At 46.5% G+C, this 15,896-nt stretch overlaps 1 protein-coding gene across 5 annotated transcripts in view; it reads left to right on the top strand.

Annotated features, from left to right (window-relative positions):
• The window catches only part of NPHP4 (nephrocystin 4), a 164,880-nt gene that overhangs the window by 112,686 nt on the left and 36,298 nt on the right, over positions 1 to 15,896 (top strand). For all 5 annotated transcript variants that reach the window (XM_069948418.1, XM_069948415.1, XM_069948414.1 and 2 more), the window contains exons 17-18: positions 630 to 790; positions 8,406 to 8,586. In XM_069948418.1, coding sequence (XP_069804519.1) covers positions 630 to 790; positions 8,406 to 8,586 — 342 coding nt within the window. The remainder of the gene's footprint in view (positions 1 to 629; positions 791 to 8,405; positions 8,587 to 15,896) is intronic.

Below are 15,896 nucleotides of genomic sequence, written 5' to 3'. Positions count from 1 at the left end.
AACATCTCCCGATTTCACACAAGTGTATTCATATCTGTATTATGGCAGCAAGGCCTGACCATGGGTCTGATGACCTGGACTGTCAAGGACTGTCAATATAATAGTCATCTATCCTAGTTGCCTGTAGAGGCCACTGCTGGGTATAAGGAGCAGCCCTCCTGTAATACTACATGTCTCCTGTAGAGGCCACTGCTGGGTATAATGATCAGCCTCCTGTAATACTACATGTCTCCTGTAGAGGCCACTGCTGGGTATAATAAGCAGCCTCCTGTAATACTACATGTCTCCTGTAGAGGCCACTGCTGGGTATAATGAGCAGCCTCCTGTAATACTACATGTCTCCTGTAGAGGCCACTGCTGGGTATAATGAGCAGCCCTCCTGTAATACTACATGTCTCCTGTAGAGGCCACTGCTGGGTATAATGAGCAGCCCTCCTGTAATACTACATGTCTCCTGTAGAGGCCACTGCTGGGTATAATAAGCAGCCTCCTGTAATACTACATGTCTCCTGTAGAGGCCACTGCTGGGTATAATGATCAGCCGATCACTGTGATTGCTCTAATATTCGGGTGTTTATCTGTGATGAGAATCCTATACAATTCTCTCCTCCTGTCTCTCCTTCCTATAGGGTCGCCTGGGTATCACTTGAGGTACACTGTAGATCCGGGATTCCTCAAACCTGGAGAACGAAGATGGTTTCTCCGTTATTTGGCTCTTCAGACCCTTCAGATTGATGTTTGGGATGGGGAGTCTCTGCTTCTTATTGGATCCGCTGCTGTAGAGATGAAGGTAGGTGAACACTTCCAGTCACCCTGGAGGGATCGTTGTTCTCAGTGTCTCCCCCTGCCTGGGCTCAGTGTCTCTCCCCCTGGGCTCAGTGTCTCTCCCCCTGGGCTCAGTGTCTCTCCCCCTGGGCTCAGTGTCTCTCCCCCTGCCTGGGCTCAGTGTCTCTCCCCCTGCCTGGGCTCAGTGTCTCTCCCCCTGCCTGGGCTCAGTGTCTCTCCCCCTGGGCTCAGTGTCTCTCCCCCTGGACTCAGTGTCTCCCCCCCTGCCTGGGCTCAGTGTCCCTCCCCCTGGGCTCAGTGTCTCCCCCTGGGCTCAGTGTCTCTCCCCCTGGGCTCAGTGTCTCTCCCCCTGGGCTCAGTGTCTCTCCCCCTGGGCTCAGTGTCTCTCCCCCTGCCTGGGCTCAGTGTCTCTCCCCCTGCCTGGGCTCAGTGTCTCTCCCCCTGGGCTCAGTGTCTCTCCCCCTGGGCTCAGTGTCTCTTCCCTTCCTGGGCTCAGTGTCTCTTCCCTTCCTGGGCTCAGTGTCTCTCCTCCTGGGCTCAGTGTCTCTCCCCCTGGGCTCAGTGTCTCTCCCCCTGGGCTCAGTGTCTCTTCCCTTCCTGGGCTCAGTGTCTCTTCCCTTCCTGGGCTCAGTGTCTCTTCCCTTCCTGGGCTCAGTGTCTCTCCCCCTGGGCTCAGTGTCTCTTCCCTTCCTGGGCTCAGTGTCTCTCCCCCTGGGCTCAGTGTCTCTCCCCCTGGGCTCAGTGTCTCTCCCCCTGGGCTCAGTGTCTCTCCCCCTGCTATATGGAGTTTTTGTGAGTCTATGGGACAGTCTATCTGGCAACTCCGTATACCCCTCATTGTAGCTGAGAAGAGTGGCAATAAAAGAACTTGGAGTGGTGCGTCATTTTGAAGTTATAGTTACCCTTTAAGAGTTCCTTCTCCTAAGTATATGTTCCTTATTGGATGATTGAGGGAAGAGGATGTTACACAATGACAGATCCTGGCAATCCACTGATCACTGTGGCTCCACACTCTGATCACAGCCAGCAGCGCAGCGGCCACTACAGGTTAAAGTGTCACTGTCGTGAATTTTTTTTTTGCAGAAATCAATAGTCCAGGCGATTTTAAGAAACCTTGTAATTGGGTTTATTATCCGAAAAATGCATTTTTATCATTAAAAAGCAGTTTGAAGCTCTCCCCCCTGTCTTCATTGTTCTCCTATGGAGAGAGCTAAAGAAAAGACCAAAACAGGACAACAAAGAGTTAATCTACAAATACCTCACCCGTTATCTGTTCTGACCATCACCAGTGACCTGTCTGAGCTGGGATTACAGCTGTCACCCAGCTCAGTGCCTGTAATCCTCTGTTATCTGCTTTCTGCTGCGGGGTAACTCCCTCCTTCCTCCTCCCCCCTCCCCTCTCCATAGAGCAGACAGGGGACGACTCCTGCAACAAGTCACAATTTTCAGATTTTTCAGAGTGGATGAAAAAGAGGAAGGAGGGGGGGACCTGGGAAAAGGCTTTTTACATGCAGAGAATGGCAGATTTGGCTAATAAACCCAATTACAAAGTTTCTTAAAATCGCCTGGACTATTGATTTCTGCCACAAAAAAAAATACGACAGTGACTCTTTAAATGGAGTATTGCGTGCTTGTTGTTTAAATGGGTACTCCAGTAAAAATCTTTTTCTTTTTAATCAACTAGTGCCAGAAATTTATATAGGTTTGTAATTTACTTCTATTTAAAAATCTTGTCTTCCAGTATTTAGCAGCTGCTGAATGTCTTGCAGGAAGTGGTGTGTTCTTTGTAGTCTGACACAGTGCTCTCTGCTGCCACCTCTGTCCATGTCAGGAACTGTCCAGAGCAGGGGAGGTTTTCTATGGGGATTTGCTGCTGCTCTGGACAGTTCCTGACATGGACAGAGGTGGCAGCAGAGAGCACTGTGTCAGACTGGAGAGAATACACCACTTCCTGCAGCACATACAGCAGCTGATAAGTACTGGAAATATATATAACTTTAGATTTGAAAGAAGAATATTTTCACTGAAGTTTCCCTTTATTTGAGTAATTGTGGTGGAGCTGCTGACATGTTGGTGCCAGTATGGAGTGAGGTTGGCTCAGTGAGGAAACCTTTGTGTCTTTACCTTGTATACATACCATCCGGCTCAGTATATTGCGAGGCATTATCTAGTAATTCCTCCGGATCTCTTCTTTGTTTGGTATCAGTGAATCCTCTGAATCCTGTTGCAGAGATGAGATGACACATAACTCCCTCCTTTTCCTTGAGGTTCTCCGCTCTTTACCTTACATATTGCTTTTATTTACCTGGAAGCAGCGAGGAAAAGACGTTTTTATTGTTCTAGAACATTGACATAGCTGGGAGGATAAACAGCGAGCGACACCTGCACATGAAGGAGGACGCCTATGGAGGGACAGCTGGCTGCTATCTATCCTCACAGGACATACAGGAGTGTGTATATAGGATGTGTGTACCCGTATATAATGGACACAAATAGGAGAGTTACCCCTATATACCATGCATATGTAGCTGTATAACAGGCTTGTACTGTATGTATCTGTATGTTCCAGCCATGCACACAGAGGGTTATATGCACACGTTACCCTTTATAGTATGTATTTACTGATATAACACACGTATCTGTATTAGATGGATACAGTATATCTGTGTACCTAAATAGAAATGGGATAATACATAGGATATAGGTATATCTCTGTATATAGGACATGCATGTGCCTATATAGGATGTATGTGCGTATATACAAAGAATGTATGTGTATATATATATAATATATCTCACTTGTCTTCAACCTAAAGCTGCTGCCTGTCTGGATAGGCTATAGTGCCCAGTGTGTCCTGTATGGGCTTATATAGGATGGATGTATATATCTATATGTGATGTATGGGCTTATATAGGATGGATGTATATATCTGTATGTGATGTATGGGCTTATATAGGATGGATGTATATATCTATATGTGATGTATGGGCTTATATAGGATGGATGTATATATCTGTATGTGCCTATATAGGGTGGATGTGTATATATATCTATATGTGATGTATGTGCCTATATAGGATGGATGTATATATCTGTATGTGATGTATGTGCTTATATAGGATGGATGTATATATCTGTATGTGATGTATGTGCTTATATAGGATGGATGTATATATCTGTATGTGATGTATGTGCCTATATAGGATGGATGTATATATCTGTATGTGATGTATGTGCTTATATAGGATGGATGTATATATCTGTATGTGATGTATGTGCTTATATAGGATGCCGGATGTATGTATATTTTATGCTTTTATATGTCCATATAGAATGTGTGTACCTAGGTGTATAGGATGGATCCCATCCCTATAGCATGCATGTATATATCTATATAGGATGGATGAACCTAAATATCAATGTTTTCCTGTATGTATATATATATATATATATATATCTATCCCACATGGGTTTAGGCAGCTATATATATATATATATATATATATATATATATATATATACATACACACACACACACATCACATATGAGACCCCGTTCTCACAGCACCCTGTAGAGCCGTCCAGGATCGGTCCAGCCCGCGCCGTCACTGTCTGACATAATGGCCTCTGATGGACTTTCTATCGAAGTCATTTAACGTCCGACGCTCCGTCCTGAGCGGCTCGGGGAGAAATGCTGACTAAGCGATCTGTATTCCTAACCTTTTATCCAGATTAAATTGCAGGAATATGGTAATGACTGTGCCTGGCGGCCAGAGAGCATTGTGGGGGGATTCCTGCTGAAACCTAATACCTATCTGTGTGAGGCCTGTTACCGAAGTCACCAAATCATCAGAACCCCCAAGTCACCTCATCCCCCCCAACATTACTGTGACCCAAATCCCCTGTATCCCACCAAACCCTATACCCCTCAGGTTACTCCCCACACACACAGTGACCGTGACCCGGATCCCCTGTATACCTCTGTACAGACTCCAGCTGCCTGATATTCCTGCATGACTTGGTGGATAACCATAGTCTGAATGTTCTGTATTGACTGACACCCAGATTTCCCGAAAACAGACGCCACTGGCTATAAAGCAGCTCAATGACTGGTATATAGAAGAGAGGAGCAATAGTTTAGGGCGTCTGGTGCCTAATAACAGAATCCAGTGCACCTTCTATACAGCCCTGAGCATCAGAATAATTATAGGGGGAGCCTTCTATGGCCTTCTCTAGCCTCTATGGCCTTCTATGGCCTTCTCTAGCCTCTATAGCCTTCTATGGCCTTCTCTAGCCTCTATAGCCTTCTATGGCCTTCTCTAGCCTCTATAGCCTTCTATGGCCTTCTCTAGCCTCTATAGCCTTCTATGGCCTTCTCTAGCCTCTATAGCCTTCTATGGCCTTCTCTAGCCTCTATAGCCTTCTATGGCCTTCTCTAGCCTCTATAGCCTTCTATGGCCTTCTCTAGCCTCTATAGCCTTCTATGGCCTTCTCTAGCCTCTATAGCCTTCTATTGCCTTCTCTAGCCTCTATAGCCTTCTATGGCCTTCTCTAGCCTCTATAGCTTTCTATGGCCTTTTTAACCTCTATAGCCTTCTATGGCCTTTTCTAGCCTCTATAGCCTTCTATGGCCTTCTCTAGCCTCTATAGCTTTCTATAGCCTTCTCTAGCCTCTATAGCTTTCTATGGCCTTTTTAACCTCTATAGCCTTCTATGGCCTTCTCTAGCCTCTATAGCCTTCTATGGCCTTCTCTAGCCTCTATAGCCTTCTATGGCCTTCTCTAGCCTCTATAGCCTTCTATGGCCTTCTCTAGCCTCTATGGCCTTCTCTAGCCTCTATAGCCTTCTATGGCCTTCTCTAGCCTCTATAACTTTCTATGGCCTTTTTAACCTCTATAGCCTTCTATGGCCTTCTCTAGCCTCTATAGCCTTCTATGGCCTTTTCTAGCCTCTATAGCCTTCTATGGCCTTCTCTAGCCTCTATAGCTTTCTATAGCCTTCTCTAGCCTCTATAGCTTTCTATGGCCTTTTTAACCTCTCTAGCCTTCTGTGGCCTTCTCTAGCTTCTATGGCCTTCTCTAGTCTTCTATGGCCTTCAATAGCCGTCTATGGCCGTCTCTAGCCTCTATGGAGTTCTCTAGTCTTCTATGGCCTTCCCTAACCTCTATAGCTTTCTATGGCCTTCTCTAGCTTCTATAGCCTTCTGTGGCCATCTGTAGCCTTTTGTGGCCTTTTTAGCTTTTTTTTTTGCCTTCTCTAGCCTCTATAGCCTTCTATGGCCTTCTCTAGCCTCTATAGCCTTCTATGGCCTTTTCTAGCCTCTATAGCCTTCTATGGCCTTCTCTAGCCTCTATAGCTTTCTATAGCCTTCTCTAGCCTCTATAGCTTTCTATGGCCTTTTTAACCTCTATAGCCTTCTATGGCCTTCTCTAGCCTCTATAGCCTTCTATGGCCTTCTCTAGCCTCTATAGCCTTCTATGGCCTTCTCTAGCCTCTATAGCCTTCTATGGCCTTCTCTAGCCTCTATAGCTTTCTATGGCCTTTTTAACCTCTCTAGCCTTCTGTGGCCTTCTCTAGCTTCTATGGCCTTCTCTAGTCTTCTATGGCCTTCAATAGCCGTCTATGGCCGTCTCTAGCCTCTATGGAGTTCTCTAGTCTTCTATGGCCTTCCCTAACCTCTATAGCTTTCTATGGCCTTCTCTAGCTTCTATAGCCTTCTGTGGCCATCTGTAGCCTTTTGTGGCCTTTTTAGCTTTTTTTTTTGCCTTCTCTAGCCTCTATGGCCTCCTCTAGTCTCTATAGCCTTCTGTGCCCTCCTCTAGCCTCTATAGCCTTGTGTGGCCTCCTCAAGCCTTTTTAGCCTTCTATGGCCTCCTCTAGCCTTTTATGGCCTCCCTTTGCCTCCTCTCGCCTTCTATGGCCTCCTCTAGCCTTTTATGGCCTCCCCTTGCCTCCTCTAGCCTTCTATGGCCTCCTCTGGCCTCTCTGCTCCTCTGTCAGACCTCTATTCCCTCTGTTCCATTGCGCTGTTCCTCCAGCCTGTTCGGATAAGCAGCACAGCAGTGATTCATGACATGTGAGGATCCGGATACATCCAGCTGTCACTCACTCAGGCAAAATTATGGAGGTGTCTGTGACACTTTAATGAGAAGGAAATGTAAAACCGCACATTACCCCCAGAAAGTGGAGCCGAAACCAGATTGTTCCCACCAAACTCAGGCAATTCATAACGTTGAAGGCCCGAAATAATCAAACAAGGTGTCAGAGGTTATTACACACCCCGACAAGGCTTAAAAGCTCCGAGATACACATCAAAGTCAGACGCCTGTCAAACAAAAAGCCTAAATGTCGGCGCCACAAAGTGAGACTATGGGGTATGTGTCACCTTACAGCAGTGCTGAAAAGATGCATGACAGCAGGAAATGTCAGACAGAAGGTCGGCCATTCAAGGTCACTGACCACAGCAGCTGCTTACCTGCAGGGCCGAGAGAAAGGACTACAGGTGCTGTATATAGAGTATATAGCTATTCAGTGCACGGCGGCCATATAGCAACCAGTGTGACCAAAAGTGTATAGGAGACATTAAGAGCGGAATCAGGTTGTAGATATAATAAATTTCATCATCCTGTATTATACCCCAGAGCTGCACTCACTATTCTGCTGGTGGGGTCACTGTGTACATACATTACATTACTGATCCTGAGTTACATCCTGTATTATACTCCAGAGCTGCACTCACTATTCTGCTGGTGGGGTCACTGTGTACATACATTACATTACTGATCCTGAGTTACATCCTGTATTATACCCCAGAGCTGCACTCACTATTCTGCTGGTGGGGTCACTGTGTACATACATTACATTACTGATCCTGAGTTACATCCTGTATTATACTCCAGAGCTGCACTCACTATTCTGCTGGTGGGGTCACTGTGTACATACATTACATTACTGATCCTGAGTTACATCCTGTATTATACTCCAGAGCTGCACTCACTATTCTGCTGGTGGGGTCACTGTGTACATACATTACATTACTGATCCTGAGTTACATCCTGTATTATACTCCAGAGCTGCACTCACTATTCTGCTGGTGGGGTCACTGTGTACATACATTACATTACTGATCCTGAGTTACATCCTGTATTATACTACAGAGCTGCACTCACTATTCTGCTGGTGGGGTCACTGTGTACATACATTACTGATCCTGAGTTACATCCTGTATTATACTCCAGAGCTGCACTCACTATTCTGCTGGTGGGGTCACTGTGTACATACATTACATTACTGATCCTGAGCTACATCCTGTATTATACTCCAGAGCTGCACTCACTATTCTGCTGGTGGGGTCACTGTGTACATACATTACTTTACTGATCCTGAGTTATATCTGTATTATACCCCAGAGCTGCACTCACTATTCTGCTGGTGAGGTCACTGTGTACATACATTACATTACTGATCCTGGACTGATCCCCCCCCATGGTCCTGTGTGCCATCATCTCTTTATATATATACACACACTCCATTACTGTGGGTTCAGTATGCGCCCGGTGTACATGAGGCGTTTCCTGTATGACCGGGGATGATATATGCCTCTCGTTCTGTATCACAGCATTTACTACGTCAAGGTCGCACGGCGGTGCAAGTGTCTCACGAGCTGGAAGTCATCACCACGGAATATGAGCAGGAGACCATGGCCGTGAGCGGAGACGTCTCCAAGCAAGGAGCCATCAAGCCCATCGGAGTGCACACTGTCATCCGGGGGCGACTCCACCTGCGCATGGGCAACGTCGGTAAGGACGCTTATAATTTGTGGAGCTCCTCGCCTTCGCTTGCTGTCAGTGAATGGAACCATAATGGATAGAACGCCTGAGGCTGATGACTCCTGTGTGCAAAAATCTCATCTATCCTCCAAGCCAGGGATGGGGAACCTCCGGCCCCCAGGCATGAAGGAAGTTGTAGTCTTGCTGGAGCACCCCTCCCTATCCCTGCTTTAAGCTAATAAAATAAAGACGTTTCCATCCACTGAAAGCAAACGGAGAGTTTCAAAAGAGAAAAAAAAGTTAAAAACTATATCAGAAAATGAATTATTTTTATTTATTTCTTGTTTGCAGTTGGAGTTCTTTTAGAAGTTGCTTAGATAATTTTGAAACTCTTTGCAGTATATTGCTGCTCCCTGTAGGACGATTTTTTTCATTTGTTTTATGCAAAAAAAGAACGAAAAACAGATAAAAAAGAGTGCATTTGTGTGCATCCATTCTGATCCGTTTTTCCATTGACTTCAATTTCCATTATAAAAAAAAACAAACCCAAAAACTGGATCAAAGCATATTTGTTTTAGCGCAAACAAAAACACGGTCAGCCACATTTTTGTGTACGCTAAAAAAAATATTATTTTTTTTTTTTTACATTGGAAGTTAATGGAAAAACGGATCAAAACAGACGCACAGAAATGCATCCGTTTTTTTTATCCATTTTTTTTGCATAAAACCGATGAAAAAAAAATAGATTGCAAAAACGCAGTGTGAACGCAGCTTTACTGATCCCATAAGCTGTTCAACAGCTGTAAAGTCCTGGGGGGACGGGGGCTTATACACTATAACGGGCCTGACTGGTTCCTCTTAAAGGAGTTGTCCAATCCTGAAAACCCTGATTAATAAAGGGGGTCTGACCAGTGTGGAGAGCGGTTAGAAAGAGCGTCTCCTGCCCTGGAGGACCCGTCCTGTCCTTCCTTACACACACAGCCCATTGGTTTTAATAGGCTCTATGTAATGCTAAATTTCTCCTTTGGGGGTTCTGCAGGGGAATTAAGGTGAATTTGTAACCCCCTGACCGCTTACCAAGCTGACAGCTGATGGTGCAAGGGGCGGGCACACAGCTGGGTAAGGCGGAGCCATTCCAGGGCCTAGAAAAACAGACTTCGCCTCTTTGACTTCATTCACAGTCCAAATAAAGGATATCTTCTGAATCTGTTCATTTATATCTATCCAGCAGTGCTGTCAGCTCAGTAAGGAGCCAGGGGGTCACCGATTTACTTTAAGGTTGTTGGTAGATAAAGCCCCCCCCCCCCTCCCCCCGCTCCATCTAGTCGGCCCTGTTAGTATTCCCCTTGTTATTATCTTAGGATAGAGATATGTATGTACCAGGAAGGTTACATTCTGTTTACCAACCACATCTGCTGGAGGTTTACTCCAGGCATCTACTACTCTTTCAGTAAAGTAATAGTAATGTATGTAGTCGCTCAGATTCTGGACAAGTCAGACCAGTGCCTTTCTGTCAGACCAGTGTGTCAGACAGTAGAGAATACATTACTTCCTACAAGACATACAGCAGCTGATAAGTGCTGGAAGACTGGAGAGAATACACCAGAGATTTTTTTATAGAAGCACATTACAAATCTATATAACTCTCTGGGACCAGTTATTTTTGAGAGAATTTTTTATTTTTTTTTGTGAGCGACCCCCTTTAAGAGAAAAGAAGAAAAGCACAAAGCAAATGTAATTTGTGATTCCATGAGTCCTTGCTGTTTGTGGCGGTGGAGGAGCGCGGCTCCATTACGGACGCTCTTCCCAGAAGTGGAGTTTCATTTTTATTACAGCTTCTTTTTATTTTATTGAGCTGTTAAGCAATTAACTTTATTAGTGTTTGCTCTTATTATAGAGACCGAATTCTGAGTGGCCGGAGCCGCACGTGACCTGCGGAGCTAATGGGGGATCACGTTACCCAATTCATTAATCTGACAGCTTGATGTTCCGGTCGCACGTTTATAGCGAGGGGAGCGGCGTCCCATAATGCTTCTGACATCACTGGCGAGTGTATACTGTCACTGCTGTATACGTCCTCATTCTCTCTTGGCCGGTCTTCAGGACGGTCATCGTATTCTGCTGAAATATACAGCGTCCTAGGTATAAGAGCTTTATCACCCCCGAGCGCAGTCACGTGCAGACGACAAGAGGATCCTCACATGTCTCCAGGTCCTGGGCTACTTGGGGAATAAAATTTCCTGGGGGGCTACTAGGCCACTACTAGGTGGGGTACACACAGGGGATAGCTACACAGGGGATACTATTTACTGGGAAGACTAACAACTGGGGGGGGGGGCTACCTATATGTGTGGGCAGAGAGTGCCCAACTACTATATGGAGACAGAGGGTGCCTAACCCATATGGGGGCACAGAGGGGAGCCTATACTATATGGGGGCACAGAGGGGAGCCTATACTATATGGGGGCACAGAGGGGAGCTATACTATATGGAGACACAGAGGGTGCCTATACTATATGGGGGCACAGAGTGGCCTGGCAACTGTATGAAGGCACACAGGGTGCCTATACTATATAGAGGAACAGAGTGTGCTGACTACTGTATGGAGGCACAGAGGGGGGCCTATACTATGTGGGGGCACAGAAAGGGACTATACGATATGAGGGCACAGAGTGTCCTGACTACTGTATGGAGGCACAGAGGGGAGCCTATATTATATTGGGGCACATAAGGGGCCTATATTTTATAGGGGCACAGAGGGGGCCTATATTATATGGGGGCTCAAAGGGGGCCTATACAACATAGGGCACAGAGTGTCTTAACTACTGTATGGAGGCACTTATTAGGCATAACTGCTTATATGGGGGCACAGCAGGGACACTGTTATAGTGTGAAGCAATACATTGGCTGCCTTAAACACCAATAAGATAGTATTTGAGGTGCCTACAAGGAGAAAAAATGTTCTATTAAAAAAAGAAAGTCAAGATTTAAATTTAGATTTTATTTTTTCACCCAGCCCTACCCCCCTATTATGCAGACCCCCACTATTCTTTCAGCTGATTAGCTCTGAGTAATCACATGACTATAAGAGCAGCGCATGTAGCCTGTGAATGATATTAACGCTCGTGTGGCGGCTGATCCTCATGGCGGGTGGTCCAGTCGCACCCTGAAGGTTCCTGTCCCTTTAAGATGTTCCTTGCAGGAATTTTCCTCCTGTATGTATATGTGCCCCCCCATGTGAATCCGCCACCGCCCCCGTATTGTATCACATTACTTCCAAAGCTTGTATTTTACTTTAAAATATACGGTTAAACAATGCGGCCTCTTTCTGATTCCGACATCTAATCTTCATAAGAAAGATTAGCTATATTAAAAGTTAAATTGCCATTATCATAGTTCTTCATACGTTGCCTGCAGGGGAAAGATAAGCGTATGGAGGGAGCGATGCACAAAATCCGCAACCTGTCACCAGGAAAATGTCACCTACTTCTGTAAAACTCCGGCTTCTCCCATAAGGCGCGAGCTCCTGAATATGTTCATGTGGACAGCGTGTAACGCTCGGGGCCGGCAGCGCTATAGGCGCACAGTCTGTAGGGTCTTAGGAATCATATACTGTAAGCCCCGATTCATGAATGGCTGCTAATCCCTCACTCATTAGAATGTATTGGGAATGTAGGTCACTGAAAGGAACAGAGGATTGGGGATTACTAATAATATGAAGTATAAAGTATACGGAATCCCAAAAACAACATGTCTCTACATACAAGATCTGTACAATAAGGGGAAGAGTTACTAAAAGTGGTAATTAGTGTAATCTGAAATCTGTTTACTCCCCTTCCCTGAGCCCCCATAGCTGCCATCAGACTGTCCCCGCACCCACAGCTCAATGCTTCCTCTACATGCAGAGAATACCCCCTCAGCCAATGTAATATAGGGGGCATGCTGGAGACCAGTAATGTAATATAGGGGGCATGCTGGAGACCAGTAATGTAATATAGGGGGCATGCTGGAGACCAGTAATGTAATATAGGGGGCATGCTGGAGACCAGTAATGTAATATAGGGGGCATGCTGGAGACCAGTAATGTAATATAGGGGGCATGCTGGAGACCAGTAATGTAATATAGGGGGCATGCTGGAGACTAGTAATGTAATATAGGGGGCATGCTGGAGACTAGTAATGTAATATAGGGGGCATGCTGGAGACCAGTAATGTAATATAGGGGGCATGCTGGAGACAAGTAATGTAATATAGGGGGCATGCTGGAGACCAGTAATGTAATATAGGGGGCATGCTGGAGACCAGTAATGTAATATAAGGGGCATGCTGGAGACCAGTAATGTAATATAGGGGGCATGCTGGAGACCAGTAATGTAATATAGGGGGCATGCTGGAGACCAGTAATGTAATATAGGGGGCATGCTGGAGACCAGTAATGTAATATAGGGGGCATGCTGGAGACCAGTAATGTAATATAGGGGGCATGCTGGAGACTAGTAATGTAATATAGGGGGCATGCTGGAGACCAGTAATGTAATATAGGGGGCGTGCTGGAGACTAGTAATGTAATATAGGGGGCATGCTTGAGACTAGTAATGTAATATAGGGGGCATGCTGGAGACCAGTAATGTAATATAGGGGGCATGCTGGAGACTAGTAATGTAATATAGGGGGCATGCTGGAGACCAGTAATGTAATATAGGGGGCATGCTGGAGACTAGTAATGTAATATAGGGGGCATGCTGGAGACTAGTAATGTAATATAGGGGGCATGCTGGAGACTAGTAATGTAATATAGGGGGCATGCTGGAGACCAGTAATGTAATATAGGGGGCATGCTGGAGACCAGTAATGTAATATAGGGGGCATGCTGGAGACCAGTAATGTAATATAGGGGGCATGCTGGAGACCAGTAATATAGGGGGCATGCTGAAGACCAGTAATGTAATATAGGGGGCATGCTGGAGATCAGTAATGTAATATAGGGGGCATGCTGGAGACTAGTAATGTAATATAGGGGGCATGCTGGAGACCAGTAATGTAATATAGGGGGCATGCTGGAGACCAGTAATGTAATATAGGGGGCATGCTGGAGACCAGTAATGTAATATAGGGGGCATGCTGCAGACCAGCAACGGGATGGGGACCATGCTGGAGACTATGAATGGGATGTGGACCATGCTGGAGACCATGAACGAGATGTGGGTCATGTAGGAGACCAGGAATTGGATGGAGGCCATGAAAAGGGATGAGGGGCAGTGCTGGAGACCAGTAATGTAATATAGGGGGCATGCTGGAGACCAGTAATATAATATAGGGGGCATGCTGGAGACCAGTAATGTAATATAGGGGGCATGCTGGAGACTAGTAATGTAATATAGGGGGCATGCTGGAGATCAGTAATGTAATATAGGGGGCATGCTGGAGACTAGTAATGTAATATAGGGGGCATGCTGGAGACCAGTAATGTAATATAGGGGGCATGCTGCAGACCAGCAACGGGATGGGGACCATGCTGGAGACTATGAATGGGATGTAGACCATGCTGGAGACCATGAACGAGATGTGGGTCATGTAGGAGACCAGGAATTGGATGGAGGCCATGAAAAGGGATGAGGGGCAGTGCTGGAGACCAGGATTGGGATGGGGATTATGCTAAAGACCCAGAATGGGATGAGGGCCATGCTGGAGACCATGAAAGGGATGGGGGAGCAGCACTGGAGGCCAGGATTGGGATGGGGACCATGCTGGAGACCATGAATGGGATGGGGGAGCAGCACTGGAGGCCAGGATTGGGATGGGGACCATGCTGGAGACCATGAATGGGATGGGGGAGCTGCACTGGAGGCCAGGATTGGGATGGGGACCATGCTGGAGACCATGAATGGGATGGGGGAGCTGCACTGGAGGCCAGGATTGGGATGGGGACCATGCTGGAGACCATGAATGGGATGGGGGAGCTGCACTGGAGGCCAGGATTGGGATGGGGACCATGCTGGAGACCATGAATGGGATGGGGGAGCTGCACTGGAGGCCAGGATTGGGATGGGGACCATGCTGGAGACCATGAATGGGATGGGGGAGCTGCACTGGAGGCCAGGATTGGGATGGGGACCATGCTGGAGACCATGAATGGGATGGGGGAGGTGCACTGGTGGCCAGGATTGTGATGGGGACGATGCTAGAAATCAGGAAGGAGATTGGGAGCCAAGTCGGTGATCATGAATAAGTAAGACTTTTATCATGCTGTATGTTCTTGTTTGCTGTACGTACTTTACACTCTTTATCCTCTATTCCATTTACTTGTTACTATGAGAGGACCACCCCCATTACAAACCACTTTTATGTGCAGTTGGCTTTTTGTTTTTCCACTAGGTTTAGAAGCCCACTGCCTCCTTCCCTCTGGTGTCCCCGCTGGACTACACCATGCAGCATACTTTGATTTTTAACGTTTTTTAAAAAAAAAAAAAAAAAAAAAGCTTGGTAACTTTATTGGCTGGAAATTCGGGGTAAAATTTGTGGTCGGTGTCTGCAGATCCCAGAGAGTTCAGAGGAAGGTGCTGATCTCCTGCGTGACAGCGGCTCCGGTGTAGTCAGACAGCTGCCTCCCGTCCCGATAACGATGAGAGGCGATATCAGGAGTATGAGCAGCTTGGCCGGGTGTAATAAAGGGGGACTTCTCTATGTAATCTCCGTAACCCCGCTGCCGCTGGCCTTATTGTATTGGTGAAGTCTCTAAATAATTTAAAATTAAGCATGAAAAACCCTGTCGCCTTATGTAGATGCGGATTCCGAGAACTGCCGAGCGGCAAATCATACAAGCAGATTGCTCACTCAACCTGCAAAAACATTCACAGGGTTCTTGCCAAGAAGCGCTTAGGATCCTGAGGACAGCGAGGTGTAGCGGAGGAGAGCCGGCGTGAATTATACATGGCCTCATCTGTAAGAGCCGGCTTAACATATTGTTACATGTGATACATTATATATGTTACGTCTCACATATTATGCAGCGGCCACAGCCGCCTCTCCTCCCTCTGCGAAGTTCATGTCTATCAGAGCATTCAGGGTAAATGCAGATAGTAAAATCCCTACGAAACCGGAGGCCATGATATAATACTAAACCCCGACCACATGTCCTCTACGGAAATGCCGACCACATGCCCTCTACGGAAACGCCGACCACATGCCCTCTACGGAAACGCCGACCACATGCCCTCTACGGAAACGCCGACCACATGCCCTCTACGGTAACGCCGACCACATGCCCTCTACGGTAACGCCGACCACATGTCCTCTACGGAAACGCCGACCACATGTCCTCTAAAGAAACGCCGACCACA

This window comes from Dendropsophus ebraccatus, chromosome 12 (genome assembly GCF_027789765.1).
Source record: "Dendropsophus ebraccatus isolate aDenEbr1 chromosome 12, aDenEbr1.pat, whole genome shotgun sequence".
Taxonomy (NCBI): domain Eukaryota; kingdom Metazoa; phylum Chordata; class Amphibia; order Anura; family Hylidae; genus Dendropsophus; species Dendropsophus ebraccatus.
This window is presented reverse-complemented; position numbering and strand designations above follow the sequence as displayed.